Source organism: Mobula birostris, chromosome 26, assembly GCF_030028105.1.
Source record: "Mobula birostris isolate sMobBir1 chromosome 26, sMobBir1.hap1, whole genome shotgun sequence".
Taxonomy (NCBI): Eukaryota; Metazoa; Chordata; class Chondrichthyes; order Myliobatiformes; family Myliobatidae; genus Mobula; species Mobula birostris.
The window spans coordinates 21,936,251-21,963,397 of NC_092395.1; the positions used below are offsets into that span (position 1 = coordinate 21,936,251).

Here is a 27,147-nt window from a genome sequence, read left to right on the forward strand (position 1 = left end):
AAGAGTCCAGGATTGTCCAGTTAAAATCTATTAAAGAGCAGAAATAGATCTAGTGTTTCCCTGCATCTATGAAGAATAAACTCTTCTCAGGCTTCTAGCAGGGTACAGGTATCGATTTTAACTGACTTTTCGATGACAAAATCGGCTGCTTTAACAAAGATGAAGGTCTCACTCTAAGTAAAAACTGGAATTCGATTGTAAACAAAGTTGGACTGCGAAATCCTGATTGGATGAGAACTAACCAATCAGAAGGGACAGATGACGGAAGTATATATACCACCAGACTAGATATGCCCAGGCATCCTCCCTGATAAAGATGGCAAAGTTTGTCACTGAAACATCAGTTAAGATTGATACCAGCACCCAGCAGAAAGCCCGAATAGAGTTTATTTTTTTTATTTATTAAGGAGCACTTCAGCTATCCAAATAAAGCTTCTACAATCAAAGCTCCAATGTGTGCATAATGGTAGCTTTGTTTATATAGGACATTTCAGTAATGCAGTTATTTCAACAAACGAATAGGGAGATGCTGAGATACATCCTAGGATGTGCTAGGACACATCATTAGTGATATAACCTGGGGTTAGCAGGTGTTTTGGCTCTTTCAACATCAGACACTCTCACCCAGGCGATGCAGCCAGGGTTGATTCGGCCCTGGGTTTGTGTCCTAGCAGCAATGGTCCACAGGTCACAGCTCTTGACCCTTAGCCATCAGGAGGGACATTTAGCAGTCTCTGAGATGATCCTGATGGCTCTTTCCTTTGCAGTCCCAGTGAAGTTGGGAAAGCAAGTGGTTGAGGGTTATCTGATTTGTGTTTTCCCACTGGAAATGTAACCCCATTGTATGTAACCCCAAATACAGTTCTGTTGTGATAGTCTTGTCACTTAAAGTGAAGCCTCATAATAAGTGTAACCATCTTAACAATATTAAGAATGTATTTTATCACCTGTAAATGGTGATTTTGTCAGAAAATACTATCTAAGAGTTGACCCAGATACCGGCCAGGAAAGAGTGGGTCCAAGCTGAAATGCTACTTTCTCCAATGAAGATAAAGGTGTGGGGGGGTGGGGAGATCAAAGATGGATTTGCAATTATGACATTAGCCATTGGAGTTTGACCATATAAATAAGAAGCCTCAGCCTTGAAGGGTTTCTGAAGTTATGGAAAGATGACCTAGTCAGTCACCAGAGGTTGTGCCTCATCACATCATCAGTAAATTATGGTGTATTTTGTCTTGCAGTAAACCTTCAATTAGATACCACACAATGAAATTAGAGTACAAAGGATTGTGCAAATATTCTTTCATGGATTGAAAATTGGTTAATGGATTGAAATGAATAGAAGGATATGTTTTCATCTGGGAGGCTATGACAAGTGAGATGTTGTTGGGATCAGCGCTGGGACCTCAACCATTCACAATCTACGTCAATGAGACAACAAAGCACAGTGTATTTGAGTTTGCCAATGATACAAACTCATTGTATCACTGACTTCCATTGGAGGAGGATGCAAGACAGTCACAGTGATTGGGTAAGAATGTAGCGAACGAAACCCAATATGGAATAATATGAGATCATTGCAGACATCCCACCTCTTCTGGAAGTTCTGGGAGTCTCCTGCATATTAATGGAGGCTCCCTGATGCCCGCAAATTATATACGATATCACAGAAATCAATTTTTTTGAGAGCGAGTGAGTGAGCGCGACAGCGAGAGAGAGCGAGCGAGCAAAACGGCATGAGAGAGAGCGAGCGCGCGCGACAGAGAATGAACACCATGGGAGAGTGTTCCAAAAAAAGAAAATATAAAACGTACGTCACCCCAGACTACCCTAAAGTGTACCCCTGCCTAATAGGGGTCAAGAATAATGACATTGTTGCTCACTGCACTGTTTGCAACAGTGACTTTTCTATTGCCCATGGTGGGTTAAAACTGTAAAAGACATGTTCAGGTGAGCTTAACAGGTGTCATTCGTTCATTAGCATAGCTAACAGTATTTAAACTAGCTAGCTAGCTGCTAAGGAGCTACTCTATTGCAGACATCCCACCTCTCCCAGAAGTTCTGGGAGTCTCCTGCAAATTGATGGTGCTACCTCCCTGAAATGAGTTTTTGCAGGTTGGGATGTCTGTCATTGCTTCTGGCAAATGTACAGAAAATGCTGGAAATACTCAGCAGATCAGTTAGCATCTGTGGAAGGAATTGTTGTTGTTGCTCCTCTCCGTGCCTTATGGTGCATTGGACAGAAACCTTGCCATTTCTTTAGCAGTTCTCTTTCTTTTTTTAATGAGGCCAGGTTGCTAGTTTGATGCACGGATGGAAAGTGTGCGAGGAGCCGGCCGGATTCGAACCCGGGACCACTCACCCCGAAGTCTGGTGCAGATGCCACTATACCACCGGTGGAAATATTTGGGAAGGAGAAAAAAGTGTGGGGAGTGTGGGAGAACGGGGAATATCTCTGACAGGCAGGGTAACCATGCGGATATCCTACAAACAAGTTTATCTGGTTATTGAGTAAATGGCAGTAGTGAAAGAGTGAAAGAATATAGGAATTTTAAAATACAGAGAAGGGAGTCATGCCTGGCAGCTCAGGCTGGGCACATCCACCACTCCCAAGGTAAAGGAAAAAGGCTAGTTCATGAACAGGGAAGACTTAGAGGTAAATGCAGGCAAAGGAGACCTGCCCAGGAAGACACCTTGGCCAGCATGGATAATTTGGGCTGAAGGACCTGCTTCTATGCCATATAACTGTATGACTATGATTTTAAAAATGGAGAAAGAAACAAGTTGAGTCAATATCACAGACGAATGACTGACACAGACAGAAAAGTCAAGAGTCCACTTCAAGAATCTGAACGAGCACAACCTGAGGCTCACTAAAATGACTCCTGGGATTTTTGTGTGTGTGTGGGTGGAGAGATAGAGCAGATGGGGTCAGCACAAAATGTAAGATGATCTAATTGAAATGTATAAAATTCTTAAGCAGTTTGCCATGATGGTGGTGGAGTTGGTGTTTGTAATCACAGGGGAGATTAGAAGTAAGTGTCACCGTCTCAAAAAAAAAGGAAGTGGCCATTCAGGTCTCGAATAAGAACAGATTTCTTCATCTAGAATGTAGAGGATCTGTCTGTTTAACAGATCTCCAGACAAAAGATTGAATACTTGGTGAGTTTTGTGGAGGAAAATGGTACTGAGGTAAAAGGTTAGTTGTGAACTTACTCAATGGTCAAACAGGGTTGAGGGGCCAAATGGCTAAATCATGCCTTCGTTTCTTATGTGCTTTTCTTAAAACTGAATTTCCCAAAAAGCCAGTGTGTGTTATTGGTGTAATTCCTACGATAATTTCTATGGTACTTAGGAACCTTCCTCATTCTATCTATATTTTGTAACAAACCACTATTGTCTATTTCAAGGTACCTGCACTTTTAGGAAGTCAACCTTCTTTTTTTACAGCTATCTTACCCTCACTTTTCCACTACATCAAATCATTCAGATCTGATAAACAACAGCAGATTTAAAAATATCTCAGAAACAGAATTTAAATGTCAAGTGTTCCTACCTGTTTTGCAATTTGGCTGTTTTCTGAATGCTCGTGCATTGATTAACAGTATCTCTTGTGTATTCAAGGTTCCATGTCTCTTGTAGGCAAACAATATTACAAAAGCAGAGCAGGTTTACAGAAAAGGCATTGAAAAAGAAATATATTCAAAATACCTGTGTATTGTTGCACCCCTGTGAAAGCCTGCTGCAAGGCATCAGCTGCAGAAGGACTTTGAGCTAAAGAGGGATGGAAAGGATGGAAAGAAAGCAGGAGAAAGGAGAGATGGAGGTAAGGTGGGAAAGGTTATTGATGTTGGGATGGTAAGCAGAATCCAAAGGGAGGAGGTGAAGTGTGAGAAGTTGAGAGGCAGGAACAACTTACAAGGAATGAAAGACAGCAGCGTTAGAGAGACAGAAGCAATGAAGCAAGAGTGGGAGGCAGAAGGGATGGAGAGTAGGTGAGAGATGAGAGCAATGGAGAGAAGATGGCAAGAGAGGAGAGAGAGCAGCAAGTTAGATTGAAGAAAATGGTAATGGAAGTGTAATAAAGGGAACAAATAAAAATAAGTAAGAAATAATGAAGAAAGGATAGATATTAGAGGGAGAATGTTGAAATAGGTAATAGGATGAAAAAAGAAAAGGGGCAGAACAATAATTGAATTAAAAACAAGAACAACAGAGGAAAAAACAATGGAGAAAGAATAAGAAGGACATTTTAAACCAATAGAAAGCAAAATAAGTTATCAATTTTGACAGAAGACATTTGAGGAAGACAGAAGCACCAGTAAAATGACAAGTGTGTCAAGCAAGTGTAAGGAAGGGAGGGGAGGGAATGAAATATAAGTTGAAGAGGAAGGGAAAGAAATTGGAGGAAAAAGATAAAGAAACAAGTTAGTGTATGAACCTGACTCTAACACTGATTTACCTGCCATCAGTAGTGTTTTGACATACTCAGTTAATGAAGATATTACAACCTTTTCATTGACGTATCTGTTATTATAAATTCACTTATAGGTTATGCTACACAGCTGTTAGATGCATTTATACCACGTGGTACCGTGGAGAGGAGTTACATTACGACAAGAATGAGGTCAGAAAGGAAGGATTTGCAGTGTAGATTGCACATACCTGGGTACGGGTGAATTCCATTGGTGTAGACGGCCTCCACTGCAGGGTGTCCATTGGGCTGGGCAGATAGTCCAGTGTAGCCATTCACCCCGATCGGAGACACAATACTAGGCACAGCAGGAGCTGCAATTCCTGGGGGAGAGGACAACCCTGTAAGGTACAAAATGTATGAAAACTTCATGGATTTAAATCAACATTATCCTCCAACTCTCATCTCTAATTGGCATACTCTTGAGAAATTAAGACACATCATTTTCTATCACCAACCACTTTGCTTGTTAAAACATCCTGTCTTAGCCAACTCCCACAATCTCTAATCTAAATGCTCAAACAAAATGAGACAAGAACACATAATCCCTTTTTAATTTGACCCATGTGATTTCAGTTCCGGACTTTGTTGTCCAGATTTTTATGTCCAGAGCCTCCAATCACAGAACTAGCCAAGAGAAGAGAGCCAACATCCTGAGGAACTTTGCCCCACTGACCCTGCCCAAGTTCCCCTTCCTCAGTATAATTGATGTAGCTCACCATTTGGCTGGTATCCTGAAACAATCAATATGCTTGTAGGAATATCTTCACCGCAAGGATTAGGCCTGTTGGTGAAGTCAGTGGTTCACCGCCATCATTAAAGTCGCCAAGGGTTGGGTAAGATATGCTAGCCTTCCCAGTGGTATCCACAACCCAAGACCATAAGGCATGGGAACAGAGTTAGGGTATTTGGCCTATCAAGTCTGCTCTGCCATTCCATCATGGTAAAACCCTGCATCGCTTTAAGCTGCGATAATTCTTTCCAAGACCATCGGCTTGGATGTTTAGTGTCCAGTTAAAATACTTCTGTTTTGTCCCTATGCCATTATGGAATGGCAGAGCAAACACGATGAGCCAAGTGGCATAATTCTGCTCTTATGCCTTACGGAAGCTGGCTACCTTCAACTGGTTTCTTGGCTGTTCCTTCCATGTTCATCTGGATTTGGAGGAGGGCCAAAGTGGGGAGTGGACCAGCTTGACCATGAAGGGAGCACACTTGAGTGGGCGAAGGAGAGAGGCCTCACCTGATGTGGGCGTCAGAGGTGCCGCTGCCAGTCCATTCAGGTTGATGGCTGCCATGTGGTGCATCTGTGCCGCTGGAAAGGCGGCGGTTGGGTTTAAGTATCCGGTGTGCGTGCTGGCTGCCATGATGGCTGCTTGTTGCTGCATCAGCTGCGCAGGCAAAGGTAAAACACAAGTTAATCAGACTTCTCCTCCAGGTTGACGTTCACTGGAATCAGACCATGTGCAGAATCACAGCACGAGACCACTCCAGCCGCTGCAGCGGAGCTGTGGTATGAATCAGTCCACAAATTAGTCCCACCAGCCCCTTACACCTTGCTTTTTCACACTGGTTCTGCAAATATTTAACCTGCCTTTAAGCACTTATTTTTCAGTTTGTAAAGTCCAAAACAGTATTTATACAAGGGATATGACGTTACAGCACAGCTGAAGATTTAGAAGATGTTTGCCAATCTACGTGTGCGCGCACGCACACGCGCACGCACGCACACACACACACACGCACAAAAAATCAAGCACACTCACACAGAGTTCAATTTAACAATAGTTCATCATCAAAACCATTCAGGCCCAACTTTATTTCTGACCCATTGCTCACCCTCCCACTTTGCCTGACACCATAACTCCTCCTGTTTTCCTCCAATCTAGGCCTTCTCTTTCGCTCTTTCTTTTCCTCAGTTGCACTATCCCCTTGTTCAATGGGAGTTGTTGATCTGTGACATTAACTCTGCTCTAATACCTGTCCCCTTTCCATACCAGTGTAACATTCTCACTTACTGCTGCCCTTTCCTCTGAGCTCCTCTTCAGAGAGCTCTGGAGATTATACAGCCTTGCTCCATCACTATCACCCTATATTGGAGCTGCTGAGTATTTATTCACATAACCCTAACTTTCTCACAAACCCATAGCCTTTCCGGCATCAGAGTATCAACTCCACATAACAGCAGCTATTCTCCTGTTGTACAGTGGGTTAGGGAATTTGATCCTGGTTGGAAAATAAAGGACTCGCAATACAATAGCAGCTATCATAAGCTCAGGACTTCCCAAAGTCTATAGTCAATACAACAGCCAATTCTGGAATTAAATCCTGTTGAAACATAGGAAATATGACAGGTAATCTGTGCACAGGAAGATCCCACAAGCAAAAACGTGCCAATGACTCGATCACCACTTTAAAGACGCAACTTGAGCAATAAATGCTTCCCAGAACATTGCCCATAAACTCTCCTGTACCTCCTTATCTTAACTGAATCACAACACTTTCCACTGGAAGCAGAATTAACTTTTCAAAACCACTGATTTTTTGGCAGAGGAACATTTTTATGAAGGGTCCTTGACCTGAAATGTTAACTCTAACTCTTGGTTTTGCTTTCTACAGATGCTGCCTAAACTATGAAGCTTCCAGCTTCGCCCATTTTTATTTCAGATTTCCAGCATCTGTAAGTTTTTGATTTTCATGTGATGTAAATGTATCTTAACAACAATTACATTGGTTTTGGGCTTTAGAACTGGCCCATTGCTTGATATATCCTTACCTTTGTGATTGATGTTACATGGACATTGAATCCACCCAAATAATAGTCTGTGCCTCACCTTTGAGGACCTTAAGGTGTCATTAGGCAGTAACGTTCTCTCTTCTTGCTGAAATTATTGGTCAGTGACATTTGAAAATCACAGTACACTCACATAAGAAAGCTGTGGATATTCATATTGATATTGGGGTTTACTGCCTATCCTTAAATGCCCATGAATAGTGTAGCTTGATCGGCCATTTTGATCAACAATTCAGAGCTGACTGTTAGGTTTTGTAACTCCAAAACCTAAAATTAATTAAAAACAAAAATGCAGAGCTGGGAGTGTGAGTCTAACTTTGTTTTTACTTTTAGCGAGACGTAGTGGCGTGATAACAGTTGCCATTTACATACCTTTACATATAACCTGTAATGCATTATTTAAACAAAGAATGCTTAATCAAACAATATATTTTCAACATTACTGAAATAACGAATACATATCAACCATACTGCTGTAGGTCTGGCTTCAATATGGACTGGAATGAAACGCCCCAAGACGAAAGAACAGGACAACATTTTGCCTCTTGAATGTGCCTTGCCTTTGAACATAAGAACAGCTGATCTTCCACCTCAACACCAATCTATTCTATCTCCATATATTTTGTTTCCTCCAAGAAACTTAATGATCTTATTTCTGAATGCATTAATTTATCCCCTGCAACAGAGAATTCCAATGGTTTACCTATCTTTGATGATGAAACTTTTCTTGTTTCAGTTCAAAATGGCCTAGTGCTTACTATGGTAACACACACAAAATGCTGAAGGAACTCAGCAGGCCAGGCAGCATCTATGGAAAGAGTATGGTTGACGTTTCAGGCCGAGATCCTTCAGCAGGTCTCTGGTTCTTGACTTGTCAACCAGAAGAAAGATCATTGTTGATTTTATGATCCTGATTCCTCTTCAAAAATTTGCTTGTTTCATATGGTCACTTCTCATTCTTCCAAATTCCAAGTAAATTTCTCAATTCCTCCTCATCTGACAAACATGCCGCCCCTCAAACCTTTTTGGTGAAACCTTTGCTACATTCCCACTATTATAGCTCCTCTTATAAGCAATTAAGTCAAAGTTGTACATGATAAGACCACATCTTAAAATTTACTTGACACTTAAGATGTGGTCTCACCAAGGTCCTTGTAATTGTACTGAGAGTTAATTATTCTTATATTCAAATAGTCTAGAAATAAGAGTGCAAAATATTACTTGTGGTGGAGGTACATACAATAGTAACATTTAAGAAGTATTTAGACAAACATATGAACAGGCATGGAATAGAGGAATATACTGTAGATGATGTGCTGGGAGATGGAATTATCTAGATTGGTATCACAGTTGGCACAGACATGGGTGCACTGAAAGCCTATTTTTATGCTGCACTGTTTTGTGTTCTATGTCCTATATCAATGCATTCCTAGCTACTTGTACATGTTAACTTTCAGTGACTTGTGTACAAGGACTTTCAGATCTCTCTGAACATAAGACACTTCCCAACCTTCCCATCTGGTTAAAGTTGACAGATTTCATTCACAGAAGGACATGAAAGAACTAACACTCCAGGCAATCACCTACATTCCAGGTGAACCCCTACGCTCTGTCTGCCAGAGAAAGCAGGATCTCCCAGTGGCCACACATTTTAATTCCACATCCCATTCCCATTCTGATATGTCTATCCATGGCCTCCTCTATTGTAAAGATGCAGCCACACTCAGGTTGGAGGAACAACACCTCATATTCCGTCTGGGTAGCCTCCAACCTGATGGCATGAACATTGACTTCTCAAACTTCCGCTAATGCTCCACCTCCCCCTCATACCCCATCCGTTATTTATTTATATACACACATTCTTTCTCTCTCTCTCTCCTTTTTCTCCCTCTGTCCCTCTGACTACACCCCTTGCCCATCCTCCGGGTTTTCCCCCCCTCCCCCTTTTCCTTCTCCCTGGGCCTCCTGTCCCATGATCCTCTCATATCCCTTTTGCCAATCAACTGTCCAGCTCCTGGGTCTTCTCCTATCATTTTGGATCTCCCCCTCCCCCTCCCACTTTCAAATCTCTTACTAGCTCTTCCTTCCGTTAGTCCTGACGAAGGGTCTCGGCCCGAAACATCGACTGTACCTCTTCCTAGAGATGCTGCCTGGCCTGCTATGTTCACCAGCAACTTTGATGTGAGTCGCTTGAATTTCCAGCATCTGCAGAGTTCCTCGTGTTTGCGTTTTTAAACTCCAGGCGATTATCTCAGTTATTCCGAAAAAGGGTAAAGATAAACTAGAATGTGGTAATTACCGGCCAATCAGTGTTCTTAATTTGGACTACAAATTATTTACATCTATATTAGCTCATAGGCTGGAAAAGCTTCTACCTGGCCTCATCCACTTAGACCAGACTGGATTCATTCAGCAAAGACAAACTCAGGACAACATAAGGAGAACTTTACACATACTAGAACAGGTTATTAAGAACGGGACAGAGACAATGGTAGTGGGATTAGACGCTGAGAAAGCTTTTGATTCAGTTAGTTGGGTATTCCTACACAGAGTGTTAAGAAGACTCGGCTTTCAAGAAAAGTTTATTAAAGTAATCCAGACTTTATATGATAGCCCTGCAGCTTGAATTAAGATAAATGGAGACCTCTCTGACTCTTTTATTTTAGAGAGAGGAACTAGACAGGGATGCCCAATTTCTCCTCTCATTTTTGCACTATATATTGAACCTCTTGCCCAACTAATAAGACAGAGCAAAGTTGTAAAAGGTATCAAGGTGGCAGGGATTGAACAGAAGGTGGCGCTATTCACAGATGACGTTTTAGTCTATTTGAGCTGTGATGAAAAACCAAGTTATCAGAAGATTGATGCTAATGAGAGAGAAGAGAGAGATTAACGAGAAAGAAACACATTTCAGAATATTGACAGACCGGTTGCTTTGAACCTGAACTGTTTGAAGTTTGATGGACAGGCGATACCCCAGCAGGGGGATAAAAAGAACAGGTTCGCTAAGGCACGACACATACCACGAGATCACAAGATAACGAGACCCTGGAAGAGCGGTGTGCACCCACAAGTTGGTGAGAGTTGGAGGTCTGGTTCGACAGAACCGACCATAGACTGACGGGCTGAAAAGGGACGATAGGCGGGAACCTGGTGTGTGTGTCCGCCCTTGCCTGGGTGCCGGGTTCACCACGGAAGAACGGTCGTATCCGGAATGGAGGAGTCACAGTCGGTGACCACAGAAGACATAAAAGGGTTCGCCCAAAAGCTAACTGCGAAGAACATCAAAGGTCTGTTTGAATCAAAATTTGCATTCTCTCTCTCTCTCTCTCTCTCCAACGGCACAACAGCAATTATTGCGAACTGTACTAAGCTGAACTGAATTCTGCGTCACTTGAGACTGATCATTTTACCCCTAGACTGCGACAGAGCTTGGTTGATTCCTATTACCCTAGTTCTGTGTACATGTGTGTTTTATCATTGCTAACCTGTTGCATTTATATCCTTACGATTAGAGTACTGTGTTACTTATTTCTTTAATGAAACTTTATTAGTTTCTGTTAAACCAGACTCCAACATGTGGTCCATTTCTGCTGGTTTGGCAATCCAGTTATGGGGTACGTCACAGAGTGAACCAGAAAAATCATTTATAGGATTGTTTACACTGTTGGATAAGTTTGGGAAAATATCAGGTTATAAAATTAATGCAAAGAAAACGCAGGTTTTGTCCTTAAATTATACAGCATCCAAAAACTGCAGGATACATATGATAGCACTCAGATCTGTAGCTGGATCTTCAACTTCCTCACAGACAGGACCCAGGCTGTAAAAATAGGGCACAAGCTCTCCTCTACAATCACTCTGAGCACCGGTGCCCCACAAGGCTGTGTACTCAGCCCCCTGCTGTACTCACTGTACACACATGATTGTGTAGCCAGGTTTCCATCAAACTCAATATATAAGTTTGCTGATGACACAACAATTGTAGGCCGTATCTCGGGTAATGGTGAGTTTGAGTACAGAGAAGAAATTAAAAACCTGGTGGCATGGTGCGAAGACAATAACCTATCCCTCAAAGTCAGCAAGACGAAGGAATTGGTTGTTGACTTCAGAAGGAGTAGTGGACCGCATGGCCCAATTTACATCGGTGGTGCGCAAGTGGAACAGGTCAAAAAGTTTTAACTTTCTCGGGGTCAATATCACAAATGACCTGACTTGGTCCAACCAAGCAGAGTCCACTGCCAAGAAGGTCCACCAGCGCCTTTACGTCCTGGGAAAACTAAAGAAATTCGGCCTGTCCCCTGAAACACTCACTAATTTTTATAGATGCACCATAGAAAGCATTCTTCTAAGGTGTATCACAACCTGGTGTGGAAGTTGTCCTGTCCAAGACCGAAAGAAGTTGCAGAAGATCGTGAGCATGGTGCAGCACATCACACAAAGCAATCTTCCGCCCTTGCACTCACTTTACACCGCACGCTGTCGGAGCAGTGCTGCCAGGATAATCAAGGACACGACCCACCCAGCCAACACACTTTTCGTCCCTCTTCCCTCCGGGAGAAGGCTCAGGAGTTTGAAGACTCGTACGGCCAGATTGGGAACAGCTTCTTTCCAACTGTGATAAGACTGCTGAATGGATCCTGACCCGGATCTGGGCCGTACCCTCCAAATATCCGGACCTGCCTCTCGGTTTTTTTGCACTACCTTATTTTCCATTTTTCTATTTTCTATTTATGATTTATAATTTAAATTTTTAATATTTACTATCAATTTGTAACCCAGGGAGCAGGAAGCGCAGAATCAAATATCGCTGTGATGATTGTACATTCTAGTATCAATTGTTTGGCGACAATAAAGTGTAAAGTATAAAGTATCTTAAGTGGGAAGCTAAATCATTAAAATATTTAGGAATAACCCTGCCAAAGATCTTTCAACATTGTCACAGGAAAATTATGGGCCATTAATTTCAGAGATAAAAGCAGATATACATAGGTGGAATCTAATTCCTCTTTTAAGCTTAAATTCAAGGATAAGTACCATAAAAATGCATATTCTCCCTCGGTTACTTTACCTTTTCCAGACTTTACCTGTGGAGGTGGACGATAATCAATTCAGGGAATGGGACAAATGGATTTCTCGCTTTATCTGGCAAGGAAAGAAACCTAGAATCCGATTTAACACCTTACAGTTAGGAAAGGAAGGAGGAGGTATGGCACTTCCTTGTTTGAGAAATTATTTTTATGCTTCACAGATAACCTCTGTTATATTGGTGCAATAGGGAATATAAGGCTAGATGGAAGGAAATAAAATTTGGATTGATTGGCAGTTTTCCTCTACAGGCCTCAATAGTGGACAAAGGATTGATGGCCTAATTGGAAAAGATTAAAAACAGCTGGATAAATCTCACATTAAAAGTATGGCAGAAGGTGGCTAATTCATGTGGAATCAATAACATGTTAAAACTTTTCAGATGGTGTGCTTATGATATCGAATTTCTTCCCAGCAGAGGAGATAAAGGATTTGAACTGTGGATAAAGAAAGGTCTTACAACCTACCTCTCATTCACACATAAAAGTGTATTACAAAGTTTTCAATCCCTGCAGGACAAGCATGGCCTAGAGCACAATGACTTTTTTAGGTACCTTCAATTACGACATCATGTTAACCAGAGTTGTAGATATACAGACTTATCAACAGTAGAATTAGAATTTTTCAAGATTCTGAATTCGGCTTACAGTTCAATACCAAGTAAATCTCTCATGCCAGAAATGAAAATACATTGTATATTAAAGAGAAGTGGGAGAAAGAAGCGGGGTTGGTACTTTCAGAGGAGGTTTGGAGCTGCAGTGCAGTGGTCTTCGACTAACTCTTTGAATTGGAGAAAACATTGTTGGAAAAATATTATACATTGTTGGAAAGGTATTCACAGAATGTTAGTTAAGGTATTTAAGACTCAGATACTTCTGAACTTTGAGACTCTCTACTTGGGGCAAGTATTGTTTTTGGAACAGAAGGAAGATATAAAGCTGCTGCAGGCCCTTTTAGTGGCAAGTAAGAAATCAATCACCAGAAAGTGGTTAAATCCAACAACACCTACATTAGAAGATTGGCATGAAATTATTTTGGAAATATTTAAAATGGAAAAGATGACCTACTCTCTGAGAAATCAAAAGGAAAAATTTTATCAAATTTGGAATAAATGAATTGAATTTATAACCCCAGAGCCAGCAGACTTTAGATGACTCTCCTAATAGTTTATACTGTTTGTCTCACCAACATAGTAATAGTGTTAACATAAGCACCCTTGGCTCGAATGTTTACTGTTCTTTTTTTGGAAAATGTGGAATTAACACAAATAAAGAAAAGATCTGGGGAAATTTTGGACCAGAAAGAAATGGACCAGAAGAAGTACATGGAAATTAGTATTCAACCACTATTATTAATATTTTTATAACAACTATTATCATTATTTAGTTTAATAGAGTGGAATTACAATTGCACATAAACATCTATTTGAGCGCCTAATTATTTTCTATATTATCTCAATGTACACTTGTGAATGTACAAATTAATATAGATTTACTCACATAAAAAAATGGAAAAGATTATATACGTAAAAAAAAGTTTGTGTATTATTTGTGAGTACCTTACCCAAATAAAAATAAAATTGTTTTAAAAACAAAAGAACTAACACTCCACTGAAGGATTGAGACAGGACCGTAGTGTTGGGTGTGCCTTCTTTTGACTGAGATATAAGACCACCATGGATAGACAGCAAAGAAAAATCCCGCAACATTTTGACAAGGAACAGAAGAGCTACTCATGGTATCCTGATTAACATTTATCACTCAAACAACATCACACAAACATCTGGTTGTTAACCACTATTTGGGGGAACTTGCTGTGCAAAAAAAATGATGAGCTTATTTTAGTACAGCAGTGACTACTTTTGGAAAACATTGCATTGACTTTGAGCACTTTGAAACACATTAAAAAGTTCCCAAACTGTCCATGACAACATGAACCAATTAGACTTTTAATGACAATCCAATAGTTTCAGGCCACCATTTTGAATACTAGTCATGACCAAATTTCATATGTTTTTAATTAATTGAAATTATTTACCGCGCCCCCCCCCCCCCCACCCGCCCATTGCCAAGGTAGGATTTGAACTACCTTGGTAGGATTAGGAAGTGTTACAAATCCAGATCACAGGCTATTTGGAAACCAAACCTTGGATAGTAACCACTCTCCTGCCACACCACTCTCATTCTCTGCACCCTCTCATCCAAAATGATACACAAGTGAGAAGAGCAGTGGAATTGAAGGAAGGAGATCAGAAATTAGAGGAAGAATCAGGCAAGGAATGAAAAGATAAGGCCACTAGGAATAAAAGAGGTGTTAGCAATTTTGGCCCATGTGTCTGCTCTACCATTCAATGAGATCACGGTTGATCTACCTCGGCCTACTTTTTTGTACTAAAGTAACACACACAAAATGGTGGAGGAACTCAGCAGGTCAGGCAGCATCCATGGAGAGGAATAAAGAGTCTCCACTTCAGGCTGAGACCATCCAGGATCTCAGCCCTTAACAATGACTCTTGATTTCTTTCATAACTAGATAGCTATTGATTATTAACTTGATACTCAAAGACTAAACCTTCAAAGAGTATTAGGGAGCAAACTCCATAGATTCACTGCCATCCAGGTGAAGAAATTTCCCTTCATCTCAGTTCTGAATGGCTGATCCCTTATTTTGATTTAAAGACCCCCACCACACAGGACATGTCCTCGACTCATTGTTACTGTCAGGAAGCAGGTACTGTACAGAAACCTGAAGGCACACACTCAGCAATTCAGGAACAGCTTCTTCCCCTCTGCCATCTGATTTCTAAATGGACATTGAACCCATGAACATTACCTCACTACTTTTTTTTTTGCACTAATAGGCAAATATATACTTAATGTAATTCAGATTTTTCTCTATATTTATTTATCATGTATTTCATTGTACTGCTGCTATAAAGTTAACAAATTTCAATACTTATGTGGGTGATATTAAATCTGATTCTGATTCTGATCTATATGCAGGAAAGTAGCAACTTCACATTTACCCTGTCAGGCTTTTCAAACCAGATACCATCTCAAGAAGTTTAAAGCAGGTAAGTTAGGAAAACAGGATGCCGATTGAACAAAAAGCATTGATATGGGAAAGGATGTAGCTGAAAGATCTGGGCAGATTCCAGACCCAACATATTCAACCACACACAGGGCTAATTAATAAAACCATTTCTACACCAGTATAATATTCCTATTTGCCACTGCCCAATGCATAAAGCCCCTCTGTTGAACTTTGTTCTTTTACCTGGGTTAGGAGCTATCTGGCCCTCTGGACCATACGTTTCTGCACCATTGGCAGGTATGGCCAGGGAACAAAGCAGCAAGGAAAATGGTCAGGCCCACACCTTGAATTCCGGTTGCGAAGGTACAAGTGAATGAGGCTCAAGTGAACAGCCACAGTGCGAGTGCTAATTTTCATAATTCTACAAAAGAAGTCTAAAAATAACCTTGAGTGATTAAATGTTATGAATGTCATGGAAACATAAAAATCTTACAGGGCTTGACAGGAAGGCACAGGTATGATGTGTCCTGGATTCTTTTTGTGAAGAACTATCCCTGATAGTCCGTGAGCCAGGACCCCAAATTTGGGCCACCAGTACCATCAGGGGAGAATAATTCTTATAGTGATTTTTGGCAAGGTATATACCCCTAGTGCTAGAAAATATGTGATAGCAGTGCAGCGGTGGTAAGCTTGCATGGTAACCTCCATGCTATAAGAACCATGATCCCATGGTGCTTTGCCTATGATAGGATGAATTATGCCAGGTACCTGTCCCCTTACTTTGCTCAGATGATGAACCTCTCAGAGAAGAACCCTTCTGTGTATGAGGACTTCAAGACAGGCCAATTCTCAGTGCAGCTGTCAAGTAACAACCCCTTTGGGCAGGTCCCTGTGGACCAGGCTATTGAAGCCACAGTGGACAAAGACACACAGACTCCTGGAGGCACATCATGGTTCAGACTGAATGCTGGAGCTATCAAGCGTTACTACATAACAGCAGAGCACTGCAGTGCATTCCTGGGACAGTTAAGGGAGATGGTGCAAGGCAACAAATCAGAGCTTTGTCATGCGGAGCTACAGCGGCCAAGAATCCAGAAAGATGAGGAAGCAGTTTCAGCAGTGGTTAGCTTCATACATGAATGGGTCAACCCATTTGTAGAGAAGCGGGACCTCATTAGCAAAGGCAGCCCCCAAGGACATTGCCTCCAACCTGATGAAGGCATGTGAGATTGGTGAGCAATGCTATGCAATCTTCAAGGATGAAAGACTAGAGGAAGACCCACCAGCAAAGAAATTCCATGACCCAATGAAAACCAATAAGCTGAAAACATTCAGTGATATGAGTAAGAAGAGAGAAGTGAAATCAAATGGGAGGGCGATCATCTTGAAAGCAGACTGGTCTTTGTCTGGATGTTTCATAGTGATGGCACAAGAGCGCAGTCTAGGTATGGAGGATATCCTTTCTCATCCCCCTGGACCATTGTCCTGGGCCCTGTCCACACCAGAAGGATTGCTGGGAATGACAAATAAAGCTACTTTAGCCACAACCTTGCAGAAAAATGTAGTCATAGTCATAGTCATACTTTATTGATCCCGGGGGAAATTGGTTTTCGTTACATTTGCACCATAAATAATAAATAGTAATAAAACCATAAATAATTAAATAGTAATATGTAAATTATGCCAGAAAATGTCCAGGACCAGCCTATTGGCTCAGGGTGTCTGACCCTCCAAGAGAGGAGTTGTAAAGTTTGATGGCCACAGGCAGGAATGACTTCCTATGACGCTCTGTGTTGCATCTCGGTGGAATGAGTCTCTGACTGAATGTACTCCTGTGCCCAACCAGTACATTATATAGTGGATGGGAGACATCGTCCAAGATGGCATGCAACTTGGACAGCATCCTCTTTTCAGACACCCCCGTCAGGGAGTCCAGTTCCATCCCCACAACATCACTGGCCTTACGAATGAGTTTGTTGATTCTGTTGGTGTCTGCTACCCTCAGCCTGCTGCCCCAGCACACAACAGCAAACATGATCGCACTGACCACCACAGGCTTGTAGAACATATTCAGCGTCGTCCGACAGGTGTTAAAGGACCTCAGTCTCCTCAGGAAATAGAGATGGCTCTGACCCTTCTTGTAGACAGCCTCAGTGTTCTTTGACCAGTCCAGTTTATTGTCAATTTGTATCCCCAGGTATCTGTAATCCTCCACCATGTCCACACTGACCCCCTGGATGGAAACAGGAGTTACCGGTGCCTTAGCTCTCCTCAGGTCTACCACCAGCTCCTTAGTCTGTTTCACATTAAGCTGCAGAGAATTCTGCTCACACCATGTGACAAAGTTTCCTACCGTAGCCCTGTACTCAGCCTTATCTCCCTTGCTGATGCACCCAACTATGGCAGAGTCATCAGAAAACTTCTGAAGATGACAAGACTCTGTGCAGTAGTTGAAGTCCGAGGTGTAAATGATGAAGAGAAAGGGAGACAAGACAGTCCCCTGTGGAGCCCCAGAGCTGCTGATCACTCTGTCGGACACACAGTGTTGCAAGCACACGTACTGTGGTCTGCCAGTCAGGACATCAAGAATCCGTGACACCAGGAAAACATCAACCTGCATCGCTGTCAGCTTCTCCCCCGGCAGAGCAGGGCGGATGGTGTTGAACGCACTGGAGAAGTCAAAAAACATGACCCTCAGTGCTCGCTGGCTTGTCCAGGTGGGCGTAGACACGGTAGAAGAGCAACTCCCAGGAAACTGTGCTACAGTGGTTGATGGAATGAACTTGGTCCAAAGAGTGAAAGGTGATCAAGTTACTTTCAGGGATGTTGCCACAACAATTCTGGGTATGACTCTGAGGGAAGGCAGTCAGAGTAGCAGAATAGATGTTGTGCTCGACACATACAAGGAGAACTCTATCAAGAATAGTGAAAGATCTCTACGGGGTGAAGAGACTGGTCATGAGTTGCAAGGTATCACAGGCACACAGATGGTGAGGCAGTGGAGGAGCTTTCTGACCAAAGTCAGTAACAAAAATAGTCTCATTAGCTTCATAGTCCATGAATGGAGGAAGGCGGAGTACAGAGCAAAGCTACAGGAGAAGATTCTGTATTCAACTGTGAATGATAAATGTTACAGAATCACATCTCAAGGCAGTGAGGAGGTGTCAGCTCTTCAGTGTCAACAAGAAGAAGCAGATGGCCGCCTACTTCTCCACGCTGCCCATGCCACAAGAGAGGGATACCAGTCTGTAGTGATCTGCTCAGAAGATACAGATGTCTTTATCATGTCTTTAGCATTTTGTGACAAGATTGAGGCCCCATTGTTCCAGAAGTGTGGCACTAGAACCCGTACAAGACTTGTAGACATCAGGAAGGTTGCTGCCACTGTTGGCATAGAGGTTTGTAGGGCTCTCATCCGGTTGCACGCGTATACAGGATGTGACACTGTAAGCGCTTTTGCAGACAAAGGGAAGACAAGTGCCCTAAGACTTCTGACCAGCAACAGGGAAACTCAGAACACATTCTTAGAGTTGAGTCAGGAGTGGGACCTCACCCCAGAACTGATGGACAAACTGGAGGCATTTACATGTGTCCTGTACGCCCTAAAAGCATCGATCACAGAGGTCAATGAGCTCAGGTATTACCTTTTCTGTGGGAAAAAAGGTGAAATTGAAAGTCATCAACTCCCACCATGCAAGGACTGCTTAACAAAACATGCACAGCGAGCCAACTACCAGGCTGGTATATGGAGAAGATGTTTGGAGAAGGACCCACACGTGCCAAGCCCTGTTGGCAGAGGATGGAAGGTGGAGAGAGAAGAGGAAGCTGAACAGTTGGTGGTGCACTGGATGGAAGGCCAGCCAGCACCCGATGCCATCCTGGATCTACTGGCCTGTAACTGTCCAAAAAATGTTCACTCCCAAGATGTATGTGTGTTGCAAATGGCCTCAGGTGTACTGACATGTGTAGACTAGCGGAGTGTGAGAACCAGGCATCCACCTCAGAGAGCACGGAAAGTTCAGATGAAGATGTGGAAGACGTGGAAAATTATTATGATTATTAATAGGTTATGAAAGTATGGAAAACGAAGTATGGAAAGCAGTCTTTGATTAAATATATTCATTTTACAACCAAATGGGGCCTAGGTTATGGCTGTGTGGAACCCTACATTTGAATTATTGTACTGTAATTCTATATGCTATGACAAAAGCTTAAGATTGTTTTGATTTGATACAGCAATATGGAAAATACCATGACATTGAAAAAAACTCCAGAAATCTCTTCAGATGAGGTTTTTTACCTTTTGGGGGGTGGGGTAACATTTTCTGGTATATTGATGTTAATATGGAATATATACAAAAAGTCATTACTTATTTGAAGTAATAAAGCTACCACTGGTGCAATGCTATCGTACATTTTCTAACTCTAGAGATGTATACCTTGCCAAAAATTACTGTGAGCATTATTCCCCTCAGATGGTACCGACCAACCCTACTGGCTCACGGACTATGAGGGTAAAGGATCAACTATTGCGGATGAAGGTCAGAAGAGATTTCTTCACGCTGAGGTGAGTGAAACTTTGAAATTCTCTACTAAGAAGTCACTAGAGTTTCAGTTGAATAGCATGTTGATAGATTCTTGGATACTAAGGTGAAACTCAGAAGCATTGAGATCAGCAGTTATTGAATGGCAGAGGATTCACCAAGTTTTAAGATGCTTTAGCCAGTTCTCTACCTTATTTTCCCTTTATGGAAGGAAAATCTTTTGAGGATAATGCTAACCTCACAGAAGCATTAAAATTTTGGACACAAAAGGAAATCTTTCATATCATCATTCCTATGCTGGTTGGGAATAAACTTATTGAGGCATATCAGCTATTAAAAGTGTAGGAAATAGTGATTTGAACAACTCATAAAGAAATGATTTTAGGATGAATATTCAGAAACTTCTCTTCCTACAAGCAGAACTCAATAAAAGCAACAATTTTCTAGAGCAGAGGTTCCCAACCCAGGGAACATAGACTCCTCAGTTAATGGGAGGGGTCCATAGCATAGAAGAGGTTAAGAAGTCCTGTTCTAGAGGAGCTATTCCAGATTATAGCATTTGTGCTCTCTTGTGTTTCAGGATTATAAATAATATATAGGCAATAAGGGACTGCTGGATGATAGAATTGAGCAGGGAGGAGAGTGATGGGTGGAAGGGTGGGGGATTAAAACTTTGCTGAATTGGTCCTTCTGGTGGTCAAGATGGCATTTCACATTCAGGATTGATGAAATCTCCACCCTAGTTCCAGCTGGATGTTGATAAAGATTGGGAACATTCCCAGAATATATCCCTTCTCTAGATACTGACATAACAAACAAGAAAAATATACTATAACCTTGCACTTCTTCATCATAAAACATGCCTGTTTGTAATAATTGTTTTTTTTTGCTTTTAGTTGCCTTTTACCACCATAAACTATCCTAATTTTTTTGCTGAAATATAGTTGATGTTTCAGACTGAGATCCTTCTTCAGGACTCGTTTCCATAGATGCTGCCTGACCTGCTGAGTTCCTCTAGCATTTTGTGTGTATTGCTTTAGATTTCCAGAATCTGCAGATTTTTTCATGTTTGCGCCAATTTATATCCACCTGGGAAAGGGTAAGGGACCCATCCAGAGTTGGTCTTGAACCCTTAAACTTCTGACTAACAGCCAAAAGAATACTCAAATAACCAAAAAAAATCTCACACACACCAGAGGTCATTCAGTCCATCCTGCCTGTACTAGTTCTTTGGCTGATTCATTCCCTGATCTAATCTCCATAAAAGTCTTGACTGTATAGCAATGGTTCATTAGTTTCATTTAAGAGATCCACTGCCCCTCAGTGCATTTCAGTTTGAAATACTGCTTCTTGTGACAACCTTACATTTTGAAATACCCTAGGTAAAAATTAGATTTAAATACAATGCCCCTAGCTATATGCATTGACATTTCTGCATGTGCACAGCATGAATAATGCACATGTCCACAGCAGCCAACATGCATCTGCTCACATCACACATAATTGACACCAATGCAGCTCCTGCACAGATGGTTGGCAGATGGCATTATTATTGGCAGAATCCAGCCAATGTAAAGTGGGAAGCTTTGCCCAGATTCCAGCAGAAATACAATCTTACTGTTTCATGGCGTTTGGCTTTTTTTTGATAGGCTGAACTTGTTCTGCTTTTTACAAAGGATCTTACTTCCAAGTGCTTTTCAAATACTTCCCACTATTATATACAACACTGGATTTGTCAAGGCTTGTTAGGTAGTGGCTAGCTGGAGTGTACACTGCTTTTGATTAATGGCTTCATGACAATGGTGAAAGTCCCTTTTTTAACTATCCACTCCACTTTCAAATCCTTTGATCTCAAAGGCAGTCTGCACTCAAGCTCTGTCCCTAACTGCACGGCTTCCACATAGGAATTCCAGCACATTAAGTGGCACAGTTTTGAGATCACATCAGTAACAATCCCATGAGCCAGATGTCCACTTCAATGCAACATCTTTGCTTCCTTGCCGAGGGTTTAAATAGTTTTCCTTAAGTATTCAAGTAATTGCAATTGACCAATAATCTCTTGTGACATTGTGTTCCCCATTCTAATAATGCTTTTTCTGGGAAAAAAACATACTTTCTAATTAGTATCTTCAGGAGCACAAATTTGGGATTTGTACAAATAGCCAATTTTTGTTTGTCCTTTGTTCTCTTTTTACTTAGTCATCAGTCAGTGCATTGACTTTTGGGCATATGAAGTCTGGGATATATAGAGCTAGTTATACAGATGGAGCAGTCCCTGCTGCCCAACTCATTCCTGCTGACTAGTGTATCTTCCTGAGCTGAGTCCCATTTGCCTGCATTTGGCTCATATCCCACTAAGCATTTTCTACCATCCAATCTGACCAATTGTCTTTTAAACATTGTAATTGTACCTGCCTCTACCACTTCCTCTGGTATCTCATTCCATACATTTGCTATCTTTTGTGTAAAAAACATTCCCCTCAGGTTCCCTTTAAACCCAGGCCCTCTAGTTTTGGACATCCCTACTCTAGGGGGGAAAATTTGTGACCTTATCTGTGCATAGCTGGAGAACTATGTTTAAAGTACCTACTTCCATCTCTCCACCATTGTGCACCTCTACATCTGTGCCACCACCTCAACCACTGAAACTCTTACACATTCATTCTCAACTACCACAATGATCCCTACGTTAAAGCAGAGGTCATTAGGTTTTTGATTGGTAAGGATCTCAAAGGTTATGGGAAGAAGGCAGGAGAATGGGGTTGAGAGAGGTGATAAAATGGCAGAGCAGATTTGATGGGCCATGTAACCTAATTCAGTTCCTTCTGCTTAAGGATGCCCCTAGTTGGCCTCCTATCTTTAAACTCTCCATAAACTTTGAGTTGAATTCTGCTGCCCAAGTTCCTACCTGCACCAATACATAACCATTTAATTTAAGTATACTCAGTACGCTGGAGGAACTCAGCAAGCCAGGCAGCATCTATGGAAACGAGTACAGTCAACGTTTTGAGCCGAGACCTTCTCAGCCCGAAATGTTGACTGTACTCTTTTCCATAGATTCTGCCTGGCCTGCTGAGTTCCTCCAGCATTTTGTGTGTGTTGCTTGGATTTCCAGCGATGGCAGATTTTCTCTTGTTTATGATTGGATAAGTCCACTCAGTGGCCATTTTATTATGTACACTTGTACATCTACTTGTTAATGCAAACATCTAATCAGCCAATCAATGCATAAAAGCATGCAGACATGGTCAACAGGCCATGTTAACTTTAAAATGTTTGGATGTGATACATACACATGCTTTAAGATTGTGTTTTGGTATAGTAAAGTCATCCCCTCTTTCAGTGTTACTGGTTGAAATCGGACAATTACCCTCATAACTGCGGAGGACGAAGTTGATGTTAACATACTGGATTAACTTGAGGGGGCAAAGAAATGATCATCCTGTTAAAAGAGTCTTGGAGGACTGTTGGGAACTTCACAAGAAGAGTGTTTTTAGCTTTGGTTGGCTGGGTTCTTATCGTGCTAGGAATATGGGTTTGTTGTGTTATGCTATGTGTCCTGCTGTAGTTTTCTTGGTACCCCCACCTTGGTTTTTTTTCCAATTACTTTAGTTGGTTTTAGTTTACATGATTTAGTAAGGCTCAAGGATTCTATTACACCTGAGGGTCTGTTGGCTCATCAATGCATTAAGAAAAATTATTATGATATGTTAACCACTTTTATGGATGGATCAAAAGATATTTTAACTGGGAGAGTTGGTGTGGCTGTTTTTGTGCCTGAATTACAAGTAATGATTTTTAAAAAAGTGGCTTACTACCCATTTATCAGTATATACAGCAAAAATTGGTTGCCATCTTTTAGACTTACAGTGGGAGGAGGAAATTTGATCTTACAAAATTGTAATTTGTTCAGATTCCTTTTCAGTTTTCATCAGTCTTAAAACAGGTCATTCTAGCAGTAGACTACTGTTGGAAGCTCATCAAACATCTTTTCACGTACAAGGTACATGTTTTCTTCTTATGGGTCCCTGCACATAGAGGTGTTGAGGGGAATGACCAGATTGATTGTTCAGCTAAAAATCTGTTCAACAGTGGGTCTCTACCTTCCACTTAGCAAATCAGAAGCAAAGGGGGTTGGTAGGGTTAAGAATTAAAGTATTATGTCAAACATAGAAACATAGAAAATAGGTGCAGGAGTAGGCCATTCGGCCCTTCGAGCCTGCACTGCCATTCAGTACGATCATGGCTGATCATCCAACTCAGAACCCTGTACCTGCCTTCCCTCCATACCCCCTGATCCCATTAGCCACAAGGGCCATATCTAACTCCCTCTTAAATATAGCCAATGAACTGGCCTCAACTGTTTCCTGTGGCAGAGAATTCCACAGATTCACCACTCTCTGTGTGAAGACATTTTTCTTCATCTCAGTCCTAAAAGGCTTCCCCTTTATCCTCAAACTGTGACCCCTCGTTCTGGACTTCCCTGACATCGGGAACAATCTTCCTGCATCAGGACTTGTGGGATAATGGGCATAAAGGGAGACACCTTTACAGAATACATAAACCTGTTGGGTTTATGGGAGAAAGGGGGTACAATAAGAAGGGAAGGAATTATTTTGATACAATTTAGGATTGGGCATAATACGCTAAATTATTCCTGTTATCTTATTGGGGAGCATTGTTCTGGGTTGTGTAGGTTTTGTCGTCATTATGAAGCAGTTAAGCATATACTATTACAGGGTGAAGCATATAACGTTGAAAAAAATCAAACACAGGCTTCATTACAATCTTTGGGGATTGATAGTTTTCATTAAAAAAATTAAGTTATGCGAATTGACTTTAATTAATTTATAATATCATCTTTCACTACTTACAATCTATAGATCTTTTGGGGGTAATTTAGCTTTCATTTGAAAAAAGGAGTAAGAGTATTTTTCCCCAGTTCGCTACACCACACTCCAGTCCATTTGGTAGTGGTAATACACCATTGTTGGCCTGCCAACCACCATTACAAGTCACAAGGAGAACAGGTTCAGTTGTTGTTCAGAGCAAACATCAGAATGGGGAAGAAATGTGATCTAAGTGTATTTGACCGTGGAATGATTGTTGGTGCCAGACAAGGTGGTCTGAGTATCTCAGAAGCTGACGATCTCCTGGGATTCTCATGCTCAAGAGTTTCCAGAGATAACGGAGAACGTTGTGAAAAACAAAAACAACATCCAATGAGTGGCAGTTCTGTGCGTGAAAATGTCTTTTTAATGAAGAAAGATCAGAGGGGAAAGCCAGGAGTTTCATGCTTACAGGAAGGCAACAGTAACTCATACAAACATGCATTACAACAGTGGTGTGCAGAAGAGCATCTCTGAATGCACAACACATCGAGCCTTGAAGTGGATGGGCTACAGCAGAAGAAGACCATGAACATACACACAGTGGCACTTTATTAGATACAGAAGGCTACTCAGTGTATATTAAAGATAAAAGAAAAGTCAAAGAAAAGAAGAACCCATACGGGACAACAGGGTCAATCTGTAAGTGGAGTCTGTGGCTTTAGGTGAGGTCCTAAATAAATACTTTTCATTGGTGTTCTCAAAGAATTGGACTTTAGGGGCTGGAGAACTCATTGAAAGGGAAGGTGAAATTCTAAAGCAAGTCTCCATAATTAACGAGCGGATAGTCAATGCCCTCACAGTTTTGATTGTGGATAAAATGTCAGGTGGGATGAGACTTCTCTCAGGCAGCTGTGAAAAGTAACTCACACAAAATGCTGGAGGAACTCAGAGGGCTAGACACCATCTATGTGCAACCAGGTGACCGCTGAGTGTCATTTTTTTATTGTTAAAGTGCACTTAGGTATTCACCTTGGTATTGCTAAAATAGCTACCTGGGCCTTTAAGAGAAAACAGTGATGTCATTTTGCATGGGTGGAGCAGAACAAAGAGTTGCCATGTTCTAGAAAGTACGATGTTCAAATGCTTTTCCCAGGTTTGGTGAGGAAAGATTTTTGCGAGTAAAATTGATTGACGCTGGAATAGCGTGATTGTGAAGTTCCTTAATCGGCCAACTAGCGTGAGTGAGAAAAACTCATTTCAAGGTCTAGCCTATATGTATTTGGAAGTTAAGCACGTGTGTGCCAAATAATTGCCACTACCATATTGGTTTTGTATATTTTATTTTAGTTATTTTCATACTGCATACGTAACAAGGGTGGGTCTGAAGTTAAACAGAGATTGTAATAGCGGGAACTGTTTTTTTGATTTATTTGTCATTTTTATTTTGATAGCCTGTTTCTGCGATAAAACAGATAAAGGAATTTCAGACCCGAAAAAGTATTTGTTGTCCTGCATGTGTATTTTTCCCCAGGCTACAAAATATGGAAAAGAGTAAACAGTCAACATTTCGGGCTGAAACTTTTCATCAGGGTCCTGATGAAGTCTCAGCCTGAAACATCGACTGCTACTCTTTTCCATAGATGCTGCCTAGCCTGCTGAGTTCCTCCAGCATTTTGTGTGTGTCGCTTGGATTTCCAGCATCTGCAGATTTTCTTCTCCAGCTGCAAGAAGTGATTGCTGATGCTTTAGCTGAAATTTTACATCTTTGCTGGCCAAAATATAGGAACAGGTGACTGCAGGATGACAAATGTGGTTCAATTTTTTTCAGAAGGGCAGCACAGAGAAAAGCCTGGTAATTAAAGACCAATGAGTCTAACATTGATATTAGAGAAATTATTGGAAAAAACATTCTGAGGGTCATGATTAATGGGATAACTGGTATGGGTTTTGTGAAGGGCAAATCTTGTCTGAATTTTTTGAGGACATAACAAAATGTTTTGATGAGGACAGTGTAGATGTGATTTTTCAGGTCCTATCTGGTACTGAGTAACAGAGGGACTTGGAAGTGTGAATCCACACATTCTTGAAGGTGAAAGCACAAATATAGAGGACGTTAAGAGGAGGCACGATTGAGGTATATAAACTTAAGAGGGGTATAGATGGGGTAAAGTGCAAGAATGATTTTCCTCATATCATAGGTGAATAAATTTTGAATCACCTAGTTATTGAAGACATAGGTCCAGGTGCCGGAAGCTGAAATTACTATGCATGAATGCCCATAGGCCAGTGTGCACAGGATGGGCCAAATAGCCTAATTCTATCTGTAGGACACCATGACAGCTCTATATTCTGTAGCTTATATTTATTCCTCAATCAGCAAAT

General features: G+C 41.4%; 1 protein-coding gene across 4 annotated transcripts in view; it reads right to left on the reverse strand.

Annotated features, from left to right (window-relative positions):
* LOC140187957 (CUGBP Elav-like family member 4) overlaps positions 1-27,147 on the reverse strand; it is a 588,861-nt gene that overhangs the window by 13,360 nt on the left and 548,354 nt on the right. For 3 of the 4 annotated variants that reach the window (XM_072243815.1, XM_072243816.1, XM_072243818.1), the window contains exons 7-9: positions 5,718-5,865; positions 4,666-4,815; positions 3,712-3,774 (exon numbers count right to left, since the gene is read on the reverse strand). In XM_072243815.1, coding sequence (XP_072099916.1) covers positions 3,712-3,774; positions 4,666-4,815; positions 5,718-5,865 — 361 coding nt within the window. The remainder of the gene's footprint in view (positions 1-3,711; positions 3,775-4,665; positions 4,816-5,717; positions 5,866-27,147) is intronic. The other variant, XM_072243817.1, reaches the window with a different exon arrangement.